Here is a 21,116-nt window from a genome sequence, read left to right on the forward strand (position 1 = left end):
AAATTCTGAATTTGAGTTTTCTTAAAGAATTGAAATTTCTCTAAATTTAGTTACAAAACGGAAGTCACTCTTGCTTTAAACCATCAAATTTTACTTGAAAAACGATGTCAGCTGTAACATGGTTGTAAGCCGTGTCTGTTTCTTCATGATATCCAGTCCAAAAGATCTTTTAACTAAGCATTGGCAGAGAAGTCTGGATCCATTTCTGATCTGTTAGTAGGGCATCTTTTTTCAGCTGCCTCCATATCAGGCCAACGAGTAGCTGAGGGAGGATTAGTAATTGGATATGTAGCCCTTCACATGTAGGTCATTAAACTCAGGCTGGCCATAGTGATGTGCCAGAACTTTCAACAGCTGTTCAGTTGCCCCTCAGGGATCTGTTTTATGAATAATTATATATTTTTTTCAGCGTTAATACCTGATATCCTTAGATATTTAAAACAAGAATTTTAAGTTACTTTAAAAACCCTCATATTTTAACAGTGGGGTCAATGTTTTCTTTTGACATAGCCATTTAACTTTATAATCATAGGGTGCGAAATTTAAAATGATTCTGTATCAATCCAAACTAATCACCAGCATAAAATGGACAGTTTAACCAAAGATATAGAAAGCATTCAGAAAATATAGGAAGGTAAAAATCATAATATGAAATAATCTTATTTTCATTGAGTTGTAAAATTCGTGTTTAATTTGACATATTCATTGAGTTCCATTTTTTTTGGTTTGTTTTAGTACTGTTGATACAAAGATAACTAAATAATGATCTCTGTTCTTGAGGACTCCCTAGTCTAGTGGGAGAGCCAGTGTTAAATATCATACAACATATAATGTACTTGAGATGCCTGTACATGGAAAGGAGCAACTAAATGTTCCTGGAGGTGGGGGACATAGTTTCAGAAATTGAATAATTTGCTCCATCTTGGAAAGTAAATAGGAGTTTTCCAGAGATCAAGAAGGGAAAATTTATATATTGGGAAATTAAATACTGGGAACAGTGAAAGCAAAGACATGTCATAGTTTGGTACATGACTGATAAGCTGTGGGTAGGATGAGAAAGGGAGAGGAAAGAATAACCCTAAGAGTTTTTCTAATTTGGACAACTGTAGGAATGTAATTCTGTTAACTGGGTCATTTGGAGGATAGTGGAAGAAAATTAAGTTTTGGCAAAATTAGTTTGGTTTTGAATATATGGGTTCTGGGGAGTCTTCAGAACATCTAAGAAGAAACAGATCTAGAAATTATCAGCACATATTTAGTACTTTAAGCCAACACAGGAGGTTGAGATCAGAGATGCTAGACCATGGGTTACAAACCTATCATGTCAATTAGGACTAGAAGGTAAATGAGGGAAGCTATCAAAGAGAACAGTGCCACAAACCTGAGAGCATATTCTCTGTTTAATCAGGGTACAAGTTCCAAGTAGTAGGCCTAATGACATCAGGTATCAATTTTTTTAACAGTAGCCGGAAATCTGGATTTTTATGTGATATCTGATTTTTAAGTGTTGGCAACTATTTTGTTTGTTTTTAAGTACTGAGGAGGCTAAACAAAACATGTCTTGGACCACATTCAGACAATTGGCAGCCAATTTGTTAAACTGGACTGTAGATTGTAGTACAGATAAAAACAGAATTTTAGGACACAAAAATATGGTAATAAATAAAATTATGAGATCCTCTAAGATGCTTGGCCTGAAAACATAGGGCAGTCATCACAAGTTATTTTCAGGCGAGTTCTGATGTTTTATTAAGTCTGAGAGTGCTCTGCAGCAGGTTGGGAAGGTCTGGGAATAGAGTTACACTTGTGGGTAATTAATCTGAGGCTAAGAAAGCCAAAAAGGACCTAATTTCTTTTAAATGATGCGAGAGGTATCTAAAATCAACCTATCATCTATAATCATTTCAACTTGCATTTGGATTGCCTTCAAAAATATACAAAAAGTTTTAAAAGTTTTAAAAAATACCTTATTCCCCCCTCTTAAGTTATTGAAGACTCTAGGAAGATGACCATGGAGACTGTGGTCTGATACTCTTCATAAAACGGGCAGAACATCCAGGATAGCAGAACGACGCTAATTACAGGAGCAAATCATGGCTACAGCAAGAAAGAATCCTTATAGAGCTCAAACTCTGAACCGGTGGGAGCAAACCATTAACTTAGTATCAGCATCTGTGTAAGAGGAAATAGTGGAAAGACAACAGAGCAGCTGAAGGCCATGAGAATGGGAGGACTTCAAACTGCCAGCAGGTATTCACTGAAGAGCAAGGGAGATCGATGTGAGATTAGCAGTAAAACGGACAGACTCTAATTTCAGAGTGAATACAAAAGTATGAACAGGAAGGTCCGGAAGTGCTCATGGGGTGTGAGGGTCCACGAACTCTCAAAACTTAATGAACCTGAAAAGAAGCCCAACACTAAGAAGAAACTTCGGGGAGTAAAATCCAAATTGAACAGGACAGGGACAACAGAGGCAAAGAAAAAAGGTCCAGGTAAAAGTGGGAGAAAAGAAGAGGAGACAGAGCTAAGAAATGACCAGGATTTTATGAAAACATCAGAAAAGGAAGCTCTAGAAGCTAGAAAAGCTGTTCTACCCACTTCTGTCTCTTACACATATAGAATAACTTATTTAGCCTAAAAACATGCCATGAAAAGAATAGTAATTGAATCCTATTTAAAGCTGTTATAATAAAAAAGAATATGAAGCAGAAAATAGAAGAAAACTATAACCCAATATTATAAAATGAGAAATTTTTTAAATGCTAGGAGTTAGAACAACATAAAACAGAAAAACTCAGAAATAAAGTGATTGGAAGAAAGATTTGAAGAGCAGTAACAACTCAGAAAAGAATATGATATATAAAATGTATACATATATATTTAACATTATATTGGAGTGTGAGCTAGTGCAATAAGAAGAAAAGGAAATAAAAGGAAGAAGTAAAACTGTTCTCAGGTGACATGATTGTCTATGAAAAACATCCCCCCAAAATCATCCAAAAACCCCTCATGGAATTAATAAGTGATTATAGCAAGGTCACAGGTGACAAGGTTAACATACAAAAGTCCATTGATTTCCTATCTACTTGCAACGGACAATTAGAACTTAAAATTCAAGAAAACATTAGCACCAAAAAGAAAGGTGTAAGTCTAACAAAATATGTACAGTATCTATATGAGAGAAACTGCAAAACTCTGATGAAGGAAATAAAGATATAAATAAATATAAGATACTCTGTGTTCATGGATTACAAGACTCAGTATTGTAGGGAAGAGCACACTTTGTGCTCAGATCTTGGTTTCTAATACCATTCTTCAGTAAAAGGAACCACTTGGAGAAAGGGCTGATTCTAGGATTGGGATGAAAACATACAAGATGAGCCTGGAGCATCTTGTAGTTCCAGAAATGAAGGAAATGCTTAAACACACACACACACGGAAGGGGTATGTCAAAGGGACACAGGAGCCAACTGAAAGAGCTCTTGATGGCTGAAGCTGGAACAATTGTAGATGTAAATTTAAAAGTAGTATTAGATTATAACCCCAAATGTAAAATAAATAATCATGTGCTTATAAGGCTATAAATGATAAACGGGAGAGAAGTGACAAATCTCTTACGCAGAACAATTCCAAATAATTTATATAGATGCTCCACCTTCAAGGAGGAGTAACGTAATTCCCTACTCCGTAAGTATGGGCTGCTCCTAGTACTTTTCTTCCAAAGAGTACAGTATGGAAAAGAAGTTTAAAAAAAGAGTAAGTTTACAGTGGAGAAACCTGATGACACTTGTCAGCCAGGTGATCAAGGTCAGCGTCAACAATGATAAATCACATTGATAATATGTACTTTCTATAGTGTGATGAAAATGGGACCTCTGGGGTCTTCCTTCAAACCTACAAGCCCACTCAAATCATGAGAAAAGCATTCCACAAACTCCAATAAAGGAACATTCTGCAAAACACCTGACCTGATCCTGCAGAACACTTCAAAGCTGTCAATGTCATCAAAAATGAGGAAAATCATTATATGTGGAATCTTAAAAAAAAAAAAAAAAGTACAAATGAACTTATCTACAAAACAGAAATAGAGTTGCAGATACGGAAAACAAACTTATGGTTATCAGGGGTTAAGGGGCGGGGAGGGATAAACTGGAAGATTGGGATTGACATATACACACTACTATATATAAAATAGATAACCAATAAGGGCCTACTGTATAGCACAGGGAACTCTACTCAGTACTCTGTAATGGCCTATATGGGAAAAGAATCTAAAAAAGAGTGGATATATGTATGTGTATAACAGATTCACTTTGCTGTACACCTGAAATTAAGACAACATTGTAAATCAACTATACTCCAATAAAACTTTTTTAAATGAGGAAAATCAGAGAAACTGTCATGACAACTAATTTTAAAGTAACCTGGGTGGGATCTTGGAACAGAAAAAAAAAAAGCATTAGAATAAAACTAAGGAAATCTAAATAAAGTAAGGATTTTAGTTAATATGTAAATTATTAATATACCACACTAATGTAAGATATTAATGATGAGGACAACTGGGTGCAGTCTATATGGGAAATCTCTGGAATGTCTTAGTAAATAAAATGTTTCTGATCAAAATTTAAGTTTGTTTTCTTTACAATAGTTCATTGAAATAAAGCCATCAATTTTCTCCTTTAAATGCTAGAAATTCGATTTTCTGCTGCCAAAATTAGTGTAAAGTTAGACTCCTCTTAGGGTGACTGTTATTGACCCATAAGGATTTTGTTGATTGTTGTCAAATACATGTGTGTGGAGGGGTGGGAGGTGGAGGTAAAGTTTGGCTAATAACTCCATTATGGAAACTGACTATCCTTTTTGGAGAGTCTTAGATTCCAAACTTTTCAAACCTAAGTCTTCTTTACTGTTTCTAAGGAAAGACATTTAGTGCATTTGTATTTTCTCAAAGTGAATTCTTAAAGAATACCTTAAAAAATAGTATATGTATTCTATAATTTTTGCCTTGGCATGAAAGAGAGCATCACTTCTTAAGAATACAGTCCCATAAATTGGGAGATTGGGATTGACATATACTCATTATTATATATAAAATAGATAACTAATAAGGACCTACTGCATAGCACAGGGAACTCTACGCAATACTCTGTAATGACCTATATGGGAAAAGGATCTAAAAAAGAGTGGATATATGTGTATGTGTAACTGATTCACTTTGCTGTACACCTGAAACTACCACAACATTGTAAATCAGCTATACTCCAGTGAAAATTTAAAAAAACAAAACAAACAAATAAATTGAGAAAATGTTAACTGACAAAAGGCACACACACAAACATACAGTCCTCTCTCAGTATCCATGTGGGACTGGTTCCAGGACCCCCACTGTTACCAAACTGTGGATGCTCAAGTCCCTTACAGTTGCCCCTCCTGGGTATCCCCTGGTTCCACATCTACTGATACAGAAGGCTGACTGTATTCTTAACCTACCCAAAATATTTTTTCAGGATTCCTTGAAAATGCTTACTCCCTCATTGAATTGAAAATACTATTAGACTTTATTATGAATGCTTAGGGATAACTTGAAGAGTCCCTCTAAGAATTTGTTTTTCGTTAATGTCGTGGTTCTTTCTGGAACAGAGTAAAGTGTCTGATGTTATAAAGACTTTTTTTTGTCTATAGCTATCATACATTCTGACTTACTGTATATAGTAGGTTAATACCTTTCCTTCTAACCTTTAGTGGGGTGAAGTTCATTTATCTTCTAATCTAGGAAATGAGTTAACTCCTAACAACCTCTGATACTCAACAGAAACACGACTGTACTTTGGAATCAGTCAGCTGTCTTTATTTCATAGTCTCTTATTATCACTGCAAAATAGTAGTATAGCAAATATTCCACAGTGTCATGTACTTACCAATGGAATTTCATTGCAATGGCATTTAAAATCTGTTATTTGATTTTGACCTGGCTAGCACAGATCAATTTTTTTCCCCTGGAACATCTAACCACAGCAATCAAGTGCTGTTTTAGCCTCCATACAAAAGTGTGATGAACTTACTAAAAGAGAGCCCCAATTAATAATTCTGTGTCATCCATAAGAAATCAATTTTTTTCTACCTCCTATCTCTAATATTTTTTAAGGAGAATATTGGATCTAGGTCTCAAGGCTTGTTTTTCTATGGTCCCTAAATCATTTTACTAAATAAATCTGAATATCATTTTGCTAACATGTGAAATGATTGTTGTTAGGATATACTACAAAATGTACAATACTATATATTGTACATAGTAATTGTTCCATAGATGGCAGCTCTTATTTTTGTATTGTGCTGTGCTTCTGTCCTGCTTCACGTGCCATGTAAATAGCTGATTTACTTGTGATGAGATTTGGAGGTTATCTCCGACATATATTGTACAATGTTTGCTCTGCTTGATCAACAGAGCAACCGAGGAGAATGCCTCTCCTTTGGTACCCAGAATTCACTGAATATGAAGACTTTGGCATTCTTATTTCATCTCTGTGAAACAATCTTAAGTCTTTCAAATGTCTTTGTAAAAAGTTACGAGCAAAATATAAAAGGATGATGGTTTTTATTACCAAGAGAGGCAGCCTTATTTGAACACCCTATGTTGGAATGACTACTTAATACAGTGACTCATAGGAGCTTTCTAGTGAAAAGCAAATGCTCAATGAAACAGATTTTGTTCGGCAATAGTGATATGCCTTTTATTGGTTGGATTCTGGTAAACACCTGACAATGAACGGTCCTTTACCTGAATAGACATGTATCATGCACCACATAGTCTAACCACAAACATGTAACTGTGAGCCTCAAATGGAAATACAAAGTTCTCATAAGATTCAAAATGGTCCCTAATTTAAATAAATAAGTATGTAAAGTTTAAGTGACTATAGTGGCTTCATGTCACTATGTATATAATGCAGAAATTGTGGGAATACATAGAAATCTATTCAAATGTAAAGCAATAAAGCACTTTCACATGATCTTGTATTTATAATACCTACTATTCATAAAAACTTACATTTCTTCAACAGTTATTTTTCTAAGAATGGCCTTTTCTATTTACCCCAGGATAACATTATATATAAAGTGATTGTCATAACCAAATATTTTATTTTTGTATAGGTATTTTAGTCATGATTTATATATAAAACATGATAGGAAATGAAGTTCTAATCTCAATAGGTTATAAATACAAACAATTTTTACATTTCAGTTCTTTATACAAAAATATATTTCGAGAGGAAATTTGCTTAACTGTGAGATTTTTAAATTTTAGCTTTCATCTTGTGGCCCTGTCTATAGAGTTGACTGTCTTTTACCTGGGTTGTCTAGAAGATTTAAGCTTAAGGTTAGGATTCTAGAAAAGGGTTTGGAGAGAGGTGAGGGTAGATTTAGGAACCCATTTTATGCTTAAACACGGCCATAAGTATTTTCAAGTTCATTCAAAAAAGCTCTTCGCCAGCACTTTATTCCTTCCCTTGCCAAAACATCCCCATGTGCCCCCCCAAACGACCTCATTTTAGTAGGTTTTATTCATATAAGGTTTCTCTTGCAGAAGTTTACAAGGACAGAGTTGGTTTAGTTAATGTGGCCTTAGCCATACTAGGGTATTGACTTTAACTCTAGAGAAGTGTCGTAATTGATTTTCTGTAGCAAAAGTGTTAAGGGCTGGAATCCCCCCTCTGAGTTTCTTCCTAGAAATGGGATTCAGAAAGCACAGGGGACTCTATCCAGCCATTTTAGGGACTCGGACAAATGTTTCCTGTCATAGATACAGCTAGAGGTCTACTATGATAAACTCAATTGCCTGCTAGTATGTTAATGGTAGACAATGCTGATTCACACATAAGGAGAACCATCTAGGTTTCAGAACTGAATGTTTTATCTAACATTATTTTGAAGTGATTGGTGGTGGTACAAGTTAAAATTTTAAAATTTAACTTCTAAAATTCAGAGTGATTTTTTTAATAATAGCATACACATGGTATAAAAAAATTCAGATGACCATACAATAAAATTCAAATTTATCTGAGTTTGCAAATCCTCACCACCCTTCCACATAAAGTGGTAAATGTGAAGACAGGCATTTCCTGTTATAGGCATGGTGATAATAATGTACTGAGCAGAAATGTATCACCACCAGTTTTCCTTGAATGCCCCTCAGTACTTCTAAATGTATAGGATGGTAGCCTGGTTTAGTTTAGCTCTCAAAAGTGAAAATTTTCTTGATTTTTCTTATTAAGTAAAAAATAAATAAAAAGAGTGAGGGACTGAAAACTACAGCCCACCTAAGTTTAATCATTAATAGTGAGCCCTTCTGTGAACTTAGGTCCTGATTTTGGAGTTTGGAATTTGACCTTTCCCCCCAAGATAACCATTATTGTTGCAGGTTCCGAGGAGGGGCACTCCCTCGCTGCCATTGGAAGAGTCCACTTCTCAGTGACTCCTAGCTGGGAACTGGATGCAGTAGAGGGTAGCTAGTCAATATGATTCTTCTTGCTGTGTTTTTTCTCTGCTTCATTTCCTCATATTCAGCTTCCGTTAAAGGTAAGTTTGTGTTGCTTTCTGCTAAACTTTAATCGTTGAGGGAGAAAAGTGTGTGTGTATGTAGTGAAAAAATTCCTAACTAGGCGATCTTCAAAACCATGTAATTTTGGAATGTTGGTGAAGGCATGACTGGGTTGGAATGAAAATCAAATTCGAATTCCTACATAAAGAAAACAGAGGTTCCTTTTAGTTTCAGTCCCTCAGACTAGCATGCTTCTTGCTTCATTCTCTCATTCATGGTTTATTTTTAAAAGGGAGAAAAAAGCCGCCAACTATTGTTACCTGCTGCTGTAGGTCCCTCAATGAATGCAGCTCCTTCATTTGAATTGTAAAAGTAGATTTAGAAAAAAGCCAGTTCTTAAATTTCCTTCTAGTTGCCTAGCAATGTTATATCAAGAAGAATTAGACCCAATGAAAAAGGCATTTGACTTGCCAAAGGATTATGAATGAAATGGTAAAGGCTGTATTTAATTACCATTCAGAAGTGATAGGACTATCAGAGTTGGTGAATTACAGAAAATAAAACTACATGACATAGATTTAAGAAGTAACACTTATCTTTGGAAAAATAATGTTGCTCATTATAGTTTCTATTTTAAGATAAAATTGATTAAAAAACACATGAATTGATAACTTTCAGAGCAAACATTTTGAGTAAGGATTTTAAAAAGCTGTATGAAATGTATTAATACGGAATCTTGTTTTAAATCAGCTAGTTTGTGTGCGCGTTGAATTTCTAAATGTTGCACCTGTAGAATCATCACTTTTTAGAATCTCTTAAGAGGACTCACTGTCAAAGCCAGTAGGCCGAAGAAAAAACTTAGCATGATAGGGTCCAATTTTAATAACTGTGTACTCTTAGTAAGTGATACAAAGTAATTCACCTGTAAACTTTTAAAAGCCTTTTGGGATAACTATGGCGTTTTTTCATAAGGTAAAGTTTGTCTCAAGATTTTTTTGCACAGAAAATTTCCACCTGAGGAAAAGAGACAATCTTTGCTATTAGAGCAATAAGAGGTGGGGAGGTTAAATTATTTCACCTAAGCAAATCACACTTTAGGTTCTTGAACTAAAGATAATATATATTTTTTTACCAGATTCTAAAATGTTCAGTATTTAAAGATACAGTCCTTACTTGGATGAAATTTTAATGAGAAAAAAGTAAAAGTTTGTAAATTATATCTGACAGAGAATTGCTATATAGAGAGCTTACATTTTATTATCTGTCAAATAAACTGTTGAATATTGGAAATATGAACGATTCATATACCATGAGATCAAACCAATACCATGATTATTTTGAGAAAAATAATTGAGATATAGTAGTTATTGTGGGCTTCTCTTTTATCCCCTCATCCTACAAATGAGAACATTGGATAACTTGATGTTTTCAAATACATGCACTTATAAAGATTTAAACACACGCACACACAGAGCAATGACATACAGGGAAATACGACTTAGAACATAACAGATAGCTACAGTTTTTTGTGTGTAAGTTCAGTGGCAAGTCCAGAATTTTAGAACCTGAAGTTTATGCAATTTAGGCTCCATCTTTGAGAAAAAAATATCTACTTTTTAACAAAAATATCCTACTTTTGCAAATGTTACTGAAAAAAAGATATGGCACGTGTACACAATGCTAGGGTCCCCTTCCAAGATCTTGGAAGAAGCCTTGGGAAGTGAGGGCTCCAATGCTTAAGCATTATTAGCATCATGGTATAAGCTGCTTCTGCCAAATACCATGAATAAAAAGTACAGGACTTGACAGCTCTCTCTTACCCAGATGGGGTCATTTTTTGTATTATAGTACCATGGTTTAATTATAGATTCCTTGCCCTTTGCAGTGATTGACATTTAATAAGCGAACTACATGTGAAGAGTTTACTTTAAAATCAGGCCATTATAAATTTTGGGATGTTATGCATCACTTCAAAACTCATCTCAAATTTAATTTTCAGTGCAACTATTTAGCAAATCCCCAGATCTGGGTGGATGTTGAGAGAGGTTGGACCATAAAGAGGATGGAGGAGGGGTTTAGAATTAGAATGGAAAAGGGTCTATTTAGGAGAGATATGCTGATATGCCGACGGAATGTTTGGAAGACTCAGGTTTCCCCTACTTTTTCTGAATCGCATTTTGTAATGGTGGCTCTTTGCCTTCTTCGGGTTTTCTTTATAGTGCTTTTCCCTTTGATAACCTGCCCATACACTTTCTATTTAATCTTGTTACCTCTGAACCTGAACGGTTCCTTCACTCCCAGTCTTTCTCTCAGCCCCTGGCCCTACCATGCTTTTCAGTTCATTCACAATAATCATCTTCCATATTTTCTCTCTTATCCTGCATCCTACTCGTTTACTTCCGGCCTTCTAGTCTCTGGTGGATTCTTAAATCCCATCACCTATCTGCCTTATCACCAACGCAGGCCTCTTCAAGCCTCACCTTTATTAACTTATCTCTATTTTGTCTTTTTGCTGAAGTCCATGAACTATTATATATTGATACAAGTTTAATTAAAGGATATTTGAAGATATTTCTTTAAAAGTTCAAAATTAAGAGTTTTGTTCCTTTTACATGACTAAAAATTTCACTTGAAGGGGCACCTTGAAGAGGTACTGACTCCTTTGGGGGCTAAAATTGATTTCTCGTTTAATCTACCATCAGTTCCAATTGCCATTCTGCATACTCTACAGAGCAACACCTTAAGACAGAAATTTAGTCACCAATGTAAATGGGACATGCCCCCACTGCCCAGTATTGCCGGATATCTGAATAACAGAAACAGAAATATCAATAATTATCAAAGAGGAAAGGATAAAAGGGACAACACTTCAGCACCGTCAGCACTTATTTAAACCATTTTAGGCTTTATCTCCTGTTGAAAGAGGTAGGGAAAAGTTCTAGGAGAACAAAGCCCAGTCTTTCCTGTGCTTTATCACTTCCAAATCATAGTCAGGAACTGATATATATATTGTCACTTTTCACATTCTTTTGACCAGTCAAGTTAAAAAAAAAAAAAAAAAAAAGAACAACATGATAGTTTGGAAAGCTTTGGAATTAAAGAGAGGCTACTTTACTGCAAACTTTTCATAGCTATTTTAATCAGAAGACACCTTCAGGTAGTCCACAAAACTTGAATTTTAGCATATTCCAACATCAACTTCTGCATTATATCTGCTATATTGGATTAAACGTGGAGTCAGCTTTTTTCAGCTGCCATATACTGCTTACCTTTCAGACTTGCTGTATTAGATAAGACAACAATGTATTTCCTTTTTGCCCTACGTGGAATTTGATAGGTGTCATAAAAAGAAGGCCTCTGAGCTTCCCTGGTGGCGCAGTGGTTGAGAATCCGCCTGCCGATGCAGGGGACACGGGTTCGTGCTCCGGCCCGGGAAGATCCCACATGCAGCCGAGCGGCTGGGCCCGTGAGCCATGGCCGCTGAGCCTGCGTGTCCAGAGCCAAGAAGGCCTCTTTGACCAAAATATCTTCCTGGTCAGAAAACCAAAATATCTTCCTGGTCAGAAAGCCAGTGTTTGACCCTGCAGCAGTGTCCCCAGTTAAAACGCAGAAGAGGTGGAGATCAGGGAGGCTAGAGGGAGTCCCAGACTTCATCTCCTGCAAGGTTTCTCCTGCCTTTGTCTGCCTTCTGTATCTCATACCTGAGGTTCTGCCTGACTTGGTGTTTGGACACAGCCTGTTTTTGTGTACACACTTGGAGACCCCCCTCCTACACTTCCTTCTCCTGGCTTTTCTTGATTCCTATTAAACGCCTTATTCCCTTTCTTTGAAGGTTTGTCAGATCATGTATAACTTCACCACGCAAAACTCTCCAGTGGCTCCTCATGTCACTCAACCAAATTCTAAATCTATGCAAATGTCCCCCCAAGTCTCCCAGCCACCCATGGGTACCTATTTGACCTCATCTCCTTCTGCCATGTCTTTCACTTAGCCAATCCCAGCCTCTTTGGCCTCCTTGTTGTTCCTCCATTACACCTGCATGAACTCTCCTCAGGGCCTTTGAACTTGTTACTCCCTCTGTGGAGGGGCTGAGGGGGCTTAGGAATGTGGGGAAGGACGGAAGGGGCATTCTCTTTCCACAGATATCCACGTGGCTAGCCTAAAGTATTTGCCCAGAACATTACCTTCTCACAAAGCTCTTTCCCTCAGCAACCCAGTTCCCTTTCCTGTCTCAATTTCTTCATTAACACTTCTAACATACTTTATAATTTATGTACTTGCTTTTAAAATTTTCCATCCCTTCCTCATTTAAAGGTAAACTCCACAAGGTAGACATTTTGTCTGCTTGTTAACTGGTATAGCCCCAGAGCCTAGAAAAGTGCCTACTACCCAGTAGGTGCTCAGTACATCTTTCTTGAATGAAAGAATGAATTCCTAGGGCTTCCCTGGTGGCACAGTGGTTGAGAATCCGCCTGCTAATGCAGGGGACAAGGGTTTGAGCCCTGGTCTGGGAAGATCCCACATGGGGCCCGTGAGCCACAATTACTGAGCCTGCGCGTCTGGAGCTTGTGCTCCGCAACAAGAGAGGCCCGTGCACCGCGATGAAGAGTGGCCCCCGCTTGTCACAACTAGAGAAAGCTCTCGTACAGAAACGAAGACCCAACACAGCAAAAATAAATAAATAATTTTTTTTTTTAAAAAAGAGTTGACCATAAATAAAAAGACATAAATTTAAAAAAAAAAAAAAAAGAATGAATTCCTAGCTCACTCCCCGGGAATGGAAGAGTTCAACTTAAAGATTTTATGTGTATAATATTGGTAAGAGCATGGTCTCTAGATCCATACAGGGTGTTAGAGGCTCCGCCACTGTTTTCCTGGGTGATCTTGGGTAAATTGTATAATCTCTGTGTCCCTTGATTTCTTCATCTATAAAATCAGGCTAATAATAGTACCCGCCCCATGAGGTTTTTGTGAAGATTTAATAAGTTAATGTGTATAAAACACTTAGAACAGTTTATTAGAGACAATGTATTTGACCTTTTTTTCCCTCTGGGCAGTAGGCGCCATAGTAGGTGATAGAGACAGTAAATAGTAAAGACTTTTCAGAGGTTTTCTAATTTCTGGCTTTTCAAGTAATTTCACTTCCTTTCTCAGCTGCCTCACTTCTGTCCTAGTCATCTCAACCTCCTTTCCTGTCCCTCTCCCACGTGCATATGTCCTGAGGGAAAAAAAGGTATGGTTCCCTATACAGTTAACGAGGCAATGCTACCCTGTTAGCACTGAGGAAAACTGTATACTGAAGTCGTTTTTTTACTATCTCCTGCGAGCTATGGATAGAAAACATACAAAGACTTTGTATGACCATAAACTGCAAGTCATCTCTGGGAAAGACTTGATCCTACTCTTTTACATTTCTTTGGGTTAAGATAAACTGACTTGGAGAGTGTATGAACTCCTCCATATATCAGTTTTTTTTGGTCATAATACTGACTTGTATACTATTTGACATTAAATTGTCCCTGCCAGATTAAAGCCTGTGCTAGGATTTTATGTAGGAAAACATTGTTTTATTGAGAAATAGCTAATTTAAATTTACATATGTGTAGCCTTGAAATGTACGTTCATACTAAAAGTTTACTAATTAAATTAATAGGATAAATTACATTAGAGGAATATTCTTTAAATACTCAAAATATCCAATGTAATGGACTGATTTCTAACTACTAAAATTACTTTGGCTTTGATCTCTTGTATTTAAATGATATGTTAATAACAAATGTTTTTTTATTAAATTATAAAGCAATCTCTAGCTGCATCTCTACTTGAAATCATATTCATTATACCTCAGTAAAACTGGGGTGGGGGGCAGGGAAGAAATCATATGTATGTAATTTAAAGCAATACAATGATATTTCTTTAAAAAATATTCTATAGTTCAACCAGGGCAATATTTAGATAATCTGATTACTGATTAAGAATACAAACTAAGGTTTTCTGAAATGGAAGCTTATTCCTTTGTTAGTTGTGGTTTTTGTTTTTGTTCAAGCCAATAATTTCAGCAGATGGAGAAGTAGAACCATGTTTCACTTAGCAAACATTTACTTCCATTAGCAAACATAAGCTCCCACTGTGTACCACTGTGCTAGATAGCACAGTCCCTGGCCTGATGGGTGCCTTACAACTAAGACTTGACTTGTGTCACTATCTTTATGCAGGTCACACGACTGGTCTCTCATTAAATAATGACCGACTATACAAACTCACATACTCCACCGAAGTTTTTCTTGATCGGGGCAAAGGAAACCTCCAAGACAGCGTGGGCTACCGAATTTCATCCAGTGTGGACGTTGTCTTACTGTGGAGGAGTCCTGATGGTGATGACGAGCAACTGGTCCAGATTATGGTGGGCATTTTCTACCAGAGAGACGCAAAGACTAGCTGTCAGCAGTCTTTGAGAAGTGTACCATTCAACAGCACTTGTCTGTACTCTTGGTCATATAGTCATTGAATTTGTTGTCCATCACTAAAATAAGTAGAGATACAATTTTGAAGTTTTTGCTAACCAAAAGTGATCTGATCTTTCCAAATTGTTGAAGCAGGCAAACAAAGTTGTATACGGGTGAGTAACTGAAGTATGATGTCCAGTTCTATATGTCATATTAATAGGCACATTAAACTAGAATCCATTTGAAGTGTTCTGAAACTAAGGACTCTAGAATCCATGTTACGTGTAAAGCAATCGAGACCACTCTAACTGAAGGAGGAGATAAATTGTGACCTTCCAATTTTTCTGAGTTCCTTGATCCAACAGGTAAAATTACCAATGAGGGAGTAAACCTCTTCTGCATTCTTCTTGAGGACAGAAGGAGGTGCTCCCCTGAATGGCAGTGTTTGGTCAGTTATGACACTTTAGATTTATGTGTTGACAAAGAGGTTCAAATTATATGGCCTCTGGGGCCTGTTCCAGTTTCAATATATGGTGAGCAAGGACCTAAAGACAATAGTTTCTCTAGTATAGTCAGTTCTCCTTCTACATGTTAGTGTGAAACAGGTACACAGGACCAAGATTTGCTTCATTGTCACTGATAAGTAGTTACTGATATATATTATAGTGAGGTGTCACTGCAATACGTTTATCAAGTGATCTTTGCTTCTTTGGTTGTCTCTAATAGCTGTGTGTGTTTTCCAAGTTGGATCAAAATTTTATCATCCACCTCACTAAGCCATTTCTCAATAGAACAGTATTTTGCAGAAAACATTCTGTACCTCTTTGTTCAGTAATCAGACTGTTCATTTTAATTTTGTATGTACAAATAAAGTACAGTGGGGCAGGATTCCTTTCAAACAAATGGTACAGAAAATGAAGAGAGCAGGCAGACAGCAGCAGTTCAAAATAAATGAAGAGAGTGACAATGACATAAAAGAGCTATCTTCTAGCCACACTTATGTAGACCTGAAGTCACAGATTTCTTTTTTTTTAATTTTTAAAAATTTTTATTGGAGTATAGTTGATTTACAGTGTTGTGTTAGTTTCAGGTGTACAGCAAAGTGAGTCAGTTATACATATACATATATCCACTCTTTAAAAAAAATTTTTTTCCCATGTAGGCCATTACAGAGTATTGGGTAGAGCTGAAGTCACAGATTTCCTTGATGTCAGTATTTTTACCTAATTCAAAAATCTAATTTTTAATACCTTCTCCATTCTTTTAAACTTGATAGTTAGGTCCTATGAATCATGAATTGAGAATGACAGAAGAAATTATGGCCAACCCTGTTTATCGCTTTACCATTTTATTTTCTAGGAGACTCTGATGGAAACAGACATAGGAAGTTTTTCTAATAGGTTTCTTTCCATGATTCCAGATAAAAGATGTAAAGGTCGAAAATGTGAATGAACAGAGAGGAGAGAAGGGCATTTTCAAAGGAAAAAAACCATCCCAAATCATAAGAAAGGAAAACTTGGAAGCTCTACAAAGACCTATGCTCCTTCATCTAGTCCATGGAAAGGTAAAAGTGATTTTTGGAGTTCCACATTGTTTTTTCCAACTTCATATTTTTCTCTCCTTCAGTAGATATTATTTTAGGTGATCATGGTGTCGCTACTTTTATGGAAAATGGAAATTTTCAAAAACTAATAAACAGAAGTTGCAAATTAAATGGTTCAGAAGTAAATCAAAGCATTGGATTCATTTATATTTCCTAGCCATTTATGATCCCTATTTTTACAAAAAAATCTTTATATAGGATCAAGTATATGTTTATTTGTAAGAGGCATAATTAAAAGGTACATTCCTTATTAAATTAGGAAGAATTCAAAAGATATTGTAACACAATAGGTCATCAGAGATGATTGGATAAATTCAGGAAAGTAGACAAATTATGAGAATGAAATAATCTAACTTAGACAAGTGATGTTAACTTGTCATAAGAAATCAATAAGTGGATTAAGTACAAAATTGAAGCTTTTGAAGGGGTATGGCATTTCTAAGATAGAGTTGATTCTTTAGAAAAGCATTTAGATTATTTTATAGCTACGACTGAAAAGCATTTTATATGTTAAAGTAATGAATGAACACTATAATATACATTGGAAGTTTGCTCTGAAAATTCTGTAACTGTGCATTTCTTACGGTTTGAGTCTAGTCTATTAAAATGGTCTTAGTATGTTTGGAATTGAAAAGCAATTTTGATCTGTGAATTATCAAGCAGTACATATGTGGGTTTAAGAAAAGTATAGATGTTATACTGACATGTATAAAAACATGTTAGTATAAGATGAAAGCTTACTTTTAGGAACTAAAGTAGAAAAACAGAAAGGGATCATTCTAGTTAAAACTACAAATCTCTAAAATTTCTCTAGATCCAAAATTTCTAGATTCAAACTAAAAGTGAAAACAAATACTTTAAAATATAAATTTCAGACACGAAATATGTTGCTATTCATGATGCTCATTTTTAATAAAGTACTAAAACGGGACTCACAAGAAGGGTTATTATATCATCACTCTCTTATAACCAAACATGAAACACCATTTCCAGAATCTTCTCTTCCTTCTCCACTTGTTAAAATACTTACCATGCTTCAGGCTTTGCTTGCAGGCCCTTTCTTTTATAAAGTTCACACCCTTCTAGCCAGCTGGAAATAACCATCCCTCTTCAGAACCCTCTTAGCACTTTATAGCTCACTCATGCCCCTCATTACTTTCCCTTTGGTCATTTGTGCTCATTGCTAGATTATGGGTTTTGGTGGAGAAAATTGCTGTTCCTCTTTATATCGCAGCCCTTCTATTCCCTTCCTCCCCAAAGCACCCAGAACCAAGCCTTGCACTGACCAGCTTGGTGTTCTGAAAGCCTTTCCCCAAACCCCGTACTCCCCTGCGCTTATTTCTATCCAAGCATTTATCACGGTGTATTGTAATTCTCTCTTTACTTGTCTGCCATCCACATTCAGAGTAAGCTTCTCTTGGGTGGCAGTTGTGTCTTTATCTTGTATATTCAGCACCTTGTTCGTAGTGGGAACTCAATAAATGTTTGTAAATTAAAGGAATGAACAAATAAGGTTATATGGGGCTAAAATGAGTCAGACTTTGAGGAAGTCTGTGCCTATTGTTTGCTTAATAATAGCTAAAACGTACTTAGTGCTTAATGCCTAAACTGACTGAAGGCATTACATGAATTCTCTCTTTTTCCTCATGACAGCCCTAGGAAGCAGGTGCTGCTTTTTCTTCCTCTTGTAACAGATGAGGAAACCAAAGTTAAGAGAAGTAAAGAAACTTGCCTAAGGTCACACAACTGGCAAGTGGTGGAGCTGGGATTTAAAACAGAGGGTCTGTGCCGGAAACTTCTATATTTTATTGTCTTTTTGAGCTGGAATGTATTTGGGGGAAAAAAAAAAGTCTGGTTGCCTTGTAGTCTGCTTTTTATTCTTCACTGTATCTATTAACTCCCTTGATTTTCATATGGCACAACTTTATTAACAACATGAAATACTGTTATTTTCATCGCTGGCGTTCCAATGTGGCAAGATGCTTGGTTTATAAAATATTAATTGCATTTATAATCTTAGCGACAAACCAATCATTTTATAGCCCCTTAGGTAGCGGTTGAGTACAAAGTCTTTTGTTACACATACAAAAGCACTCAGTGGCCTCCCTGTTCAAAGGCTGGGATGGAGCTGCCACATCATTATTTCAGTGACTCCAACATGCCATTTCTACAGGAGCTATTACTTGTGATGATTTACTGTAGCTACAGGTCAAAGTACATTGTGGTATCTTTCAATTACACAATAAAGTACTTGTTGGAAAAAACATGACCCTGGAGACTAAGAAGCCACTTGGACTTTTTTAGCCACATCACTGTCAGAAAGATCATTATTTAAACTATCACTTCATTTTACTATGAGAGAAATTATGGAAGGGAAGACTGTACTGCTGTTTTCTCAAAGAGTATTTTCTAGCCCAGGCTCAATTTAAGAAATTTCTGTGATTTCAAGGATACTCATCAGCATGTATTTTTGTCCTCCCAGAGCCCCCTGTTTTAAGCTCCCACATTTACATTGTAAAAGATATCTCATGGAAATACTTAGATGCATATTTATTGCACATATTTTTTTCCATGCCTACTTATCTCCCCTACTTAAATGTTTGGGTATGACTCTAGTTTTATCTACAAATCGTAGATGAAGTCGGAAATATGACAGTTTTCTGGTTAAGACTGACATGCAAAAGATGCCTCAAGTTACAGTGTTGGATGCTAATCCAATTAACTAGAATATTACCAGACTTCTATTTCTGGTTTTTGCTCAGTATTGATTACATTAATCATGTGGCTGCTGAGTCTGTCCCTTATTTTGTGTTGTTCCTAGACATTGATTTGCTCTCTGAATCTGGCAGTGTGGCTCCTGTACACACACGGAACCTCCAAAAGAAATGTGGCACCTTGAAAACCTTCTAATTCTTTATATATTTCTTCACTTGTCTGTTTTCCAATGTACCATTTCTTAGCTATGCTCTGTCTTAGATACATATGAAAGAGACACAGCTTCAGCTAAGTAGACCAGATAAAATGACTAATCTCTGTTTGCTGAGATCCTTTTTGTTTATTTTTGCTCTTTGACCAGTTAATGAAAATTTCACTTTCTCTTAATTCTTAAAGAATGTGTAAATTAAGGGAATATATAGAAGTAATTTTTTCCTAAGGAAAATAAATATGTATAATCGCTACTGATTCCAAGGGGAGATTGGCCCTCAAAATTATCCCAGAAGAGGCACTGAGTCTCCTTCCCCACAACCCACCCTTCCCCTTCTATGTTTAGTTTCCTTGGGTTAAAGTCTTAGTTTGTGTCTGGTCTACGATGCTGCCGGTCTCTGGAAGTTTTGGGGACTGTGAATTTAGATAAGAGTTCTGTGCTCTTGGATGTTCAGAGCTCATTTCAGAACTGAATGAAGTAATCAGCTTTATGGCCCGAATATAATAAAACTTACTTAGTTCCTGTTGTGAAATAATGAATTTAAGATTATTGTTGTGTCAGCCGTGTGGATTAAACTTCCAAGTTCTGATATTTTATTATTATTTTCTTAATTATCAAAACCCTACTCAATTCTAACAGTTTTGACATTTAGCTAATATGGATACCAGTGCTGTCTTCACTTTGGATCTCATTGCTCTGCACTAAAGGAAGAGAACTTGGGCCCCAATGTAGCAGGCAGACAAAGGAAAAAGAGACTTGTTCACTTTTCTAGTTCTAGGGAAACACTAAAAGCTAATAGAAGGAATGAAAAAAAAATTTTCTGTCTCACAGTTTATGTTGCTCAGCCTTCCAGGAAAAAAAATCAGTGTACCATTTTCTTAGGTATCTAGCAGTCAAGATCAGAAGAAGTAGGAGAAACAGGAGAGCATTTAACCTCATGCATAGTCTAAAGATTAAATCTGAGACCTGGGTTTCCTGAAATTTTAGGTGAAACTTTATAAATAGTTCAGGCATATTTTGTAGCTTGGAAGCAAAGTGAGGATACTGATGATAGTACAAACATTTTCCCCACTTAATGGCTCCTCTCACTTTCTGAAGTATTTAAGGCTCAGGCCAAAAAAGTCACAGGCCTTAGGCATGTGTGTTTTGCTACCAGTAAGCCCTTCTGACTGTGTATGGGCTCAAGCGATCCAGTTGTAAAGCTCTATTAGTCCTGATATTTGCAGATTCCATACTCCCAAATATTTGAAAAGAAAGTTACACTATAATTCCTAAAAGGAAGGAAGACCTAGTTTACAAAATAGAACATCAGAAACTCAGCCTTGGTTCTGAGAAATTGCCAGTGATTTGTTTGAGAACATGATGCCATGGATTTTCAGACACTGAGATCACTATTCCAGCTCCTTTTTAAGCTGGACAAACACAATTCCAACATTTATAGGTTCATCCACTGTAATGACTAAAATTGATTGCCAGATAAAGTACCTAATAAATCTATTACTAGGCAGAGTATATGTAGAAAATAAAAATAGAAAACTTGAGGCACTTGTTAGGATAATTCAGGCAAAGTATTTTCTTCTTCTAAGGGATGAGGGAGTTTTC

At 36.2% G+C, this 21,116-nt stretch overlaps 1 protein-coding gene across 3 annotated transcripts in view; it reads left to right on the forward strand.

Moving 5' to 3' along the window:
• MTTP (microsomal triglyceride transfer protein) overlaps nt 1-21,116 on the forward strand; it is a 56,438-nt gene that overhangs the window by 1,237 nt on the left and 34,085 nt on the right. For 2 of the 3 annotated variants that reach the window (XM_067035542.1, XM_067035540.1), the window contains exons 2-3: nt 14,755-14,942; nt 16,406-16,549. In XM_067035542.1, coding sequence (XP_066891643.1) covers nt 14,940-14,942; nt 16,406-16,549 — 147 coding nt within the window. In that variant the 5' untranslated portion in view covers nt 14,755-14,939. Of the gene's footprint in view, nt 1-8,419; nt 8,578-14,754; nt 14,943-16,405; nt 16,550-21,116 lie in introns of all 3 variants that reach the window. The other variant, XM_067035541.1, reaches the window with a different exon arrangement.

This window comes from Kogia breviceps, chromosome 6 (genome assembly GCF_026419965.1).
Source record: "Kogia breviceps isolate mKogBre1 chromosome 6, mKogBre1 haplotype 1, whole genome shotgun sequence".
Lineage (NCBI taxonomy): Eukaryota > Metazoa > Chordata > Mammalia > Artiodactyla > Physeteridae > Kogia > Kogia breviceps.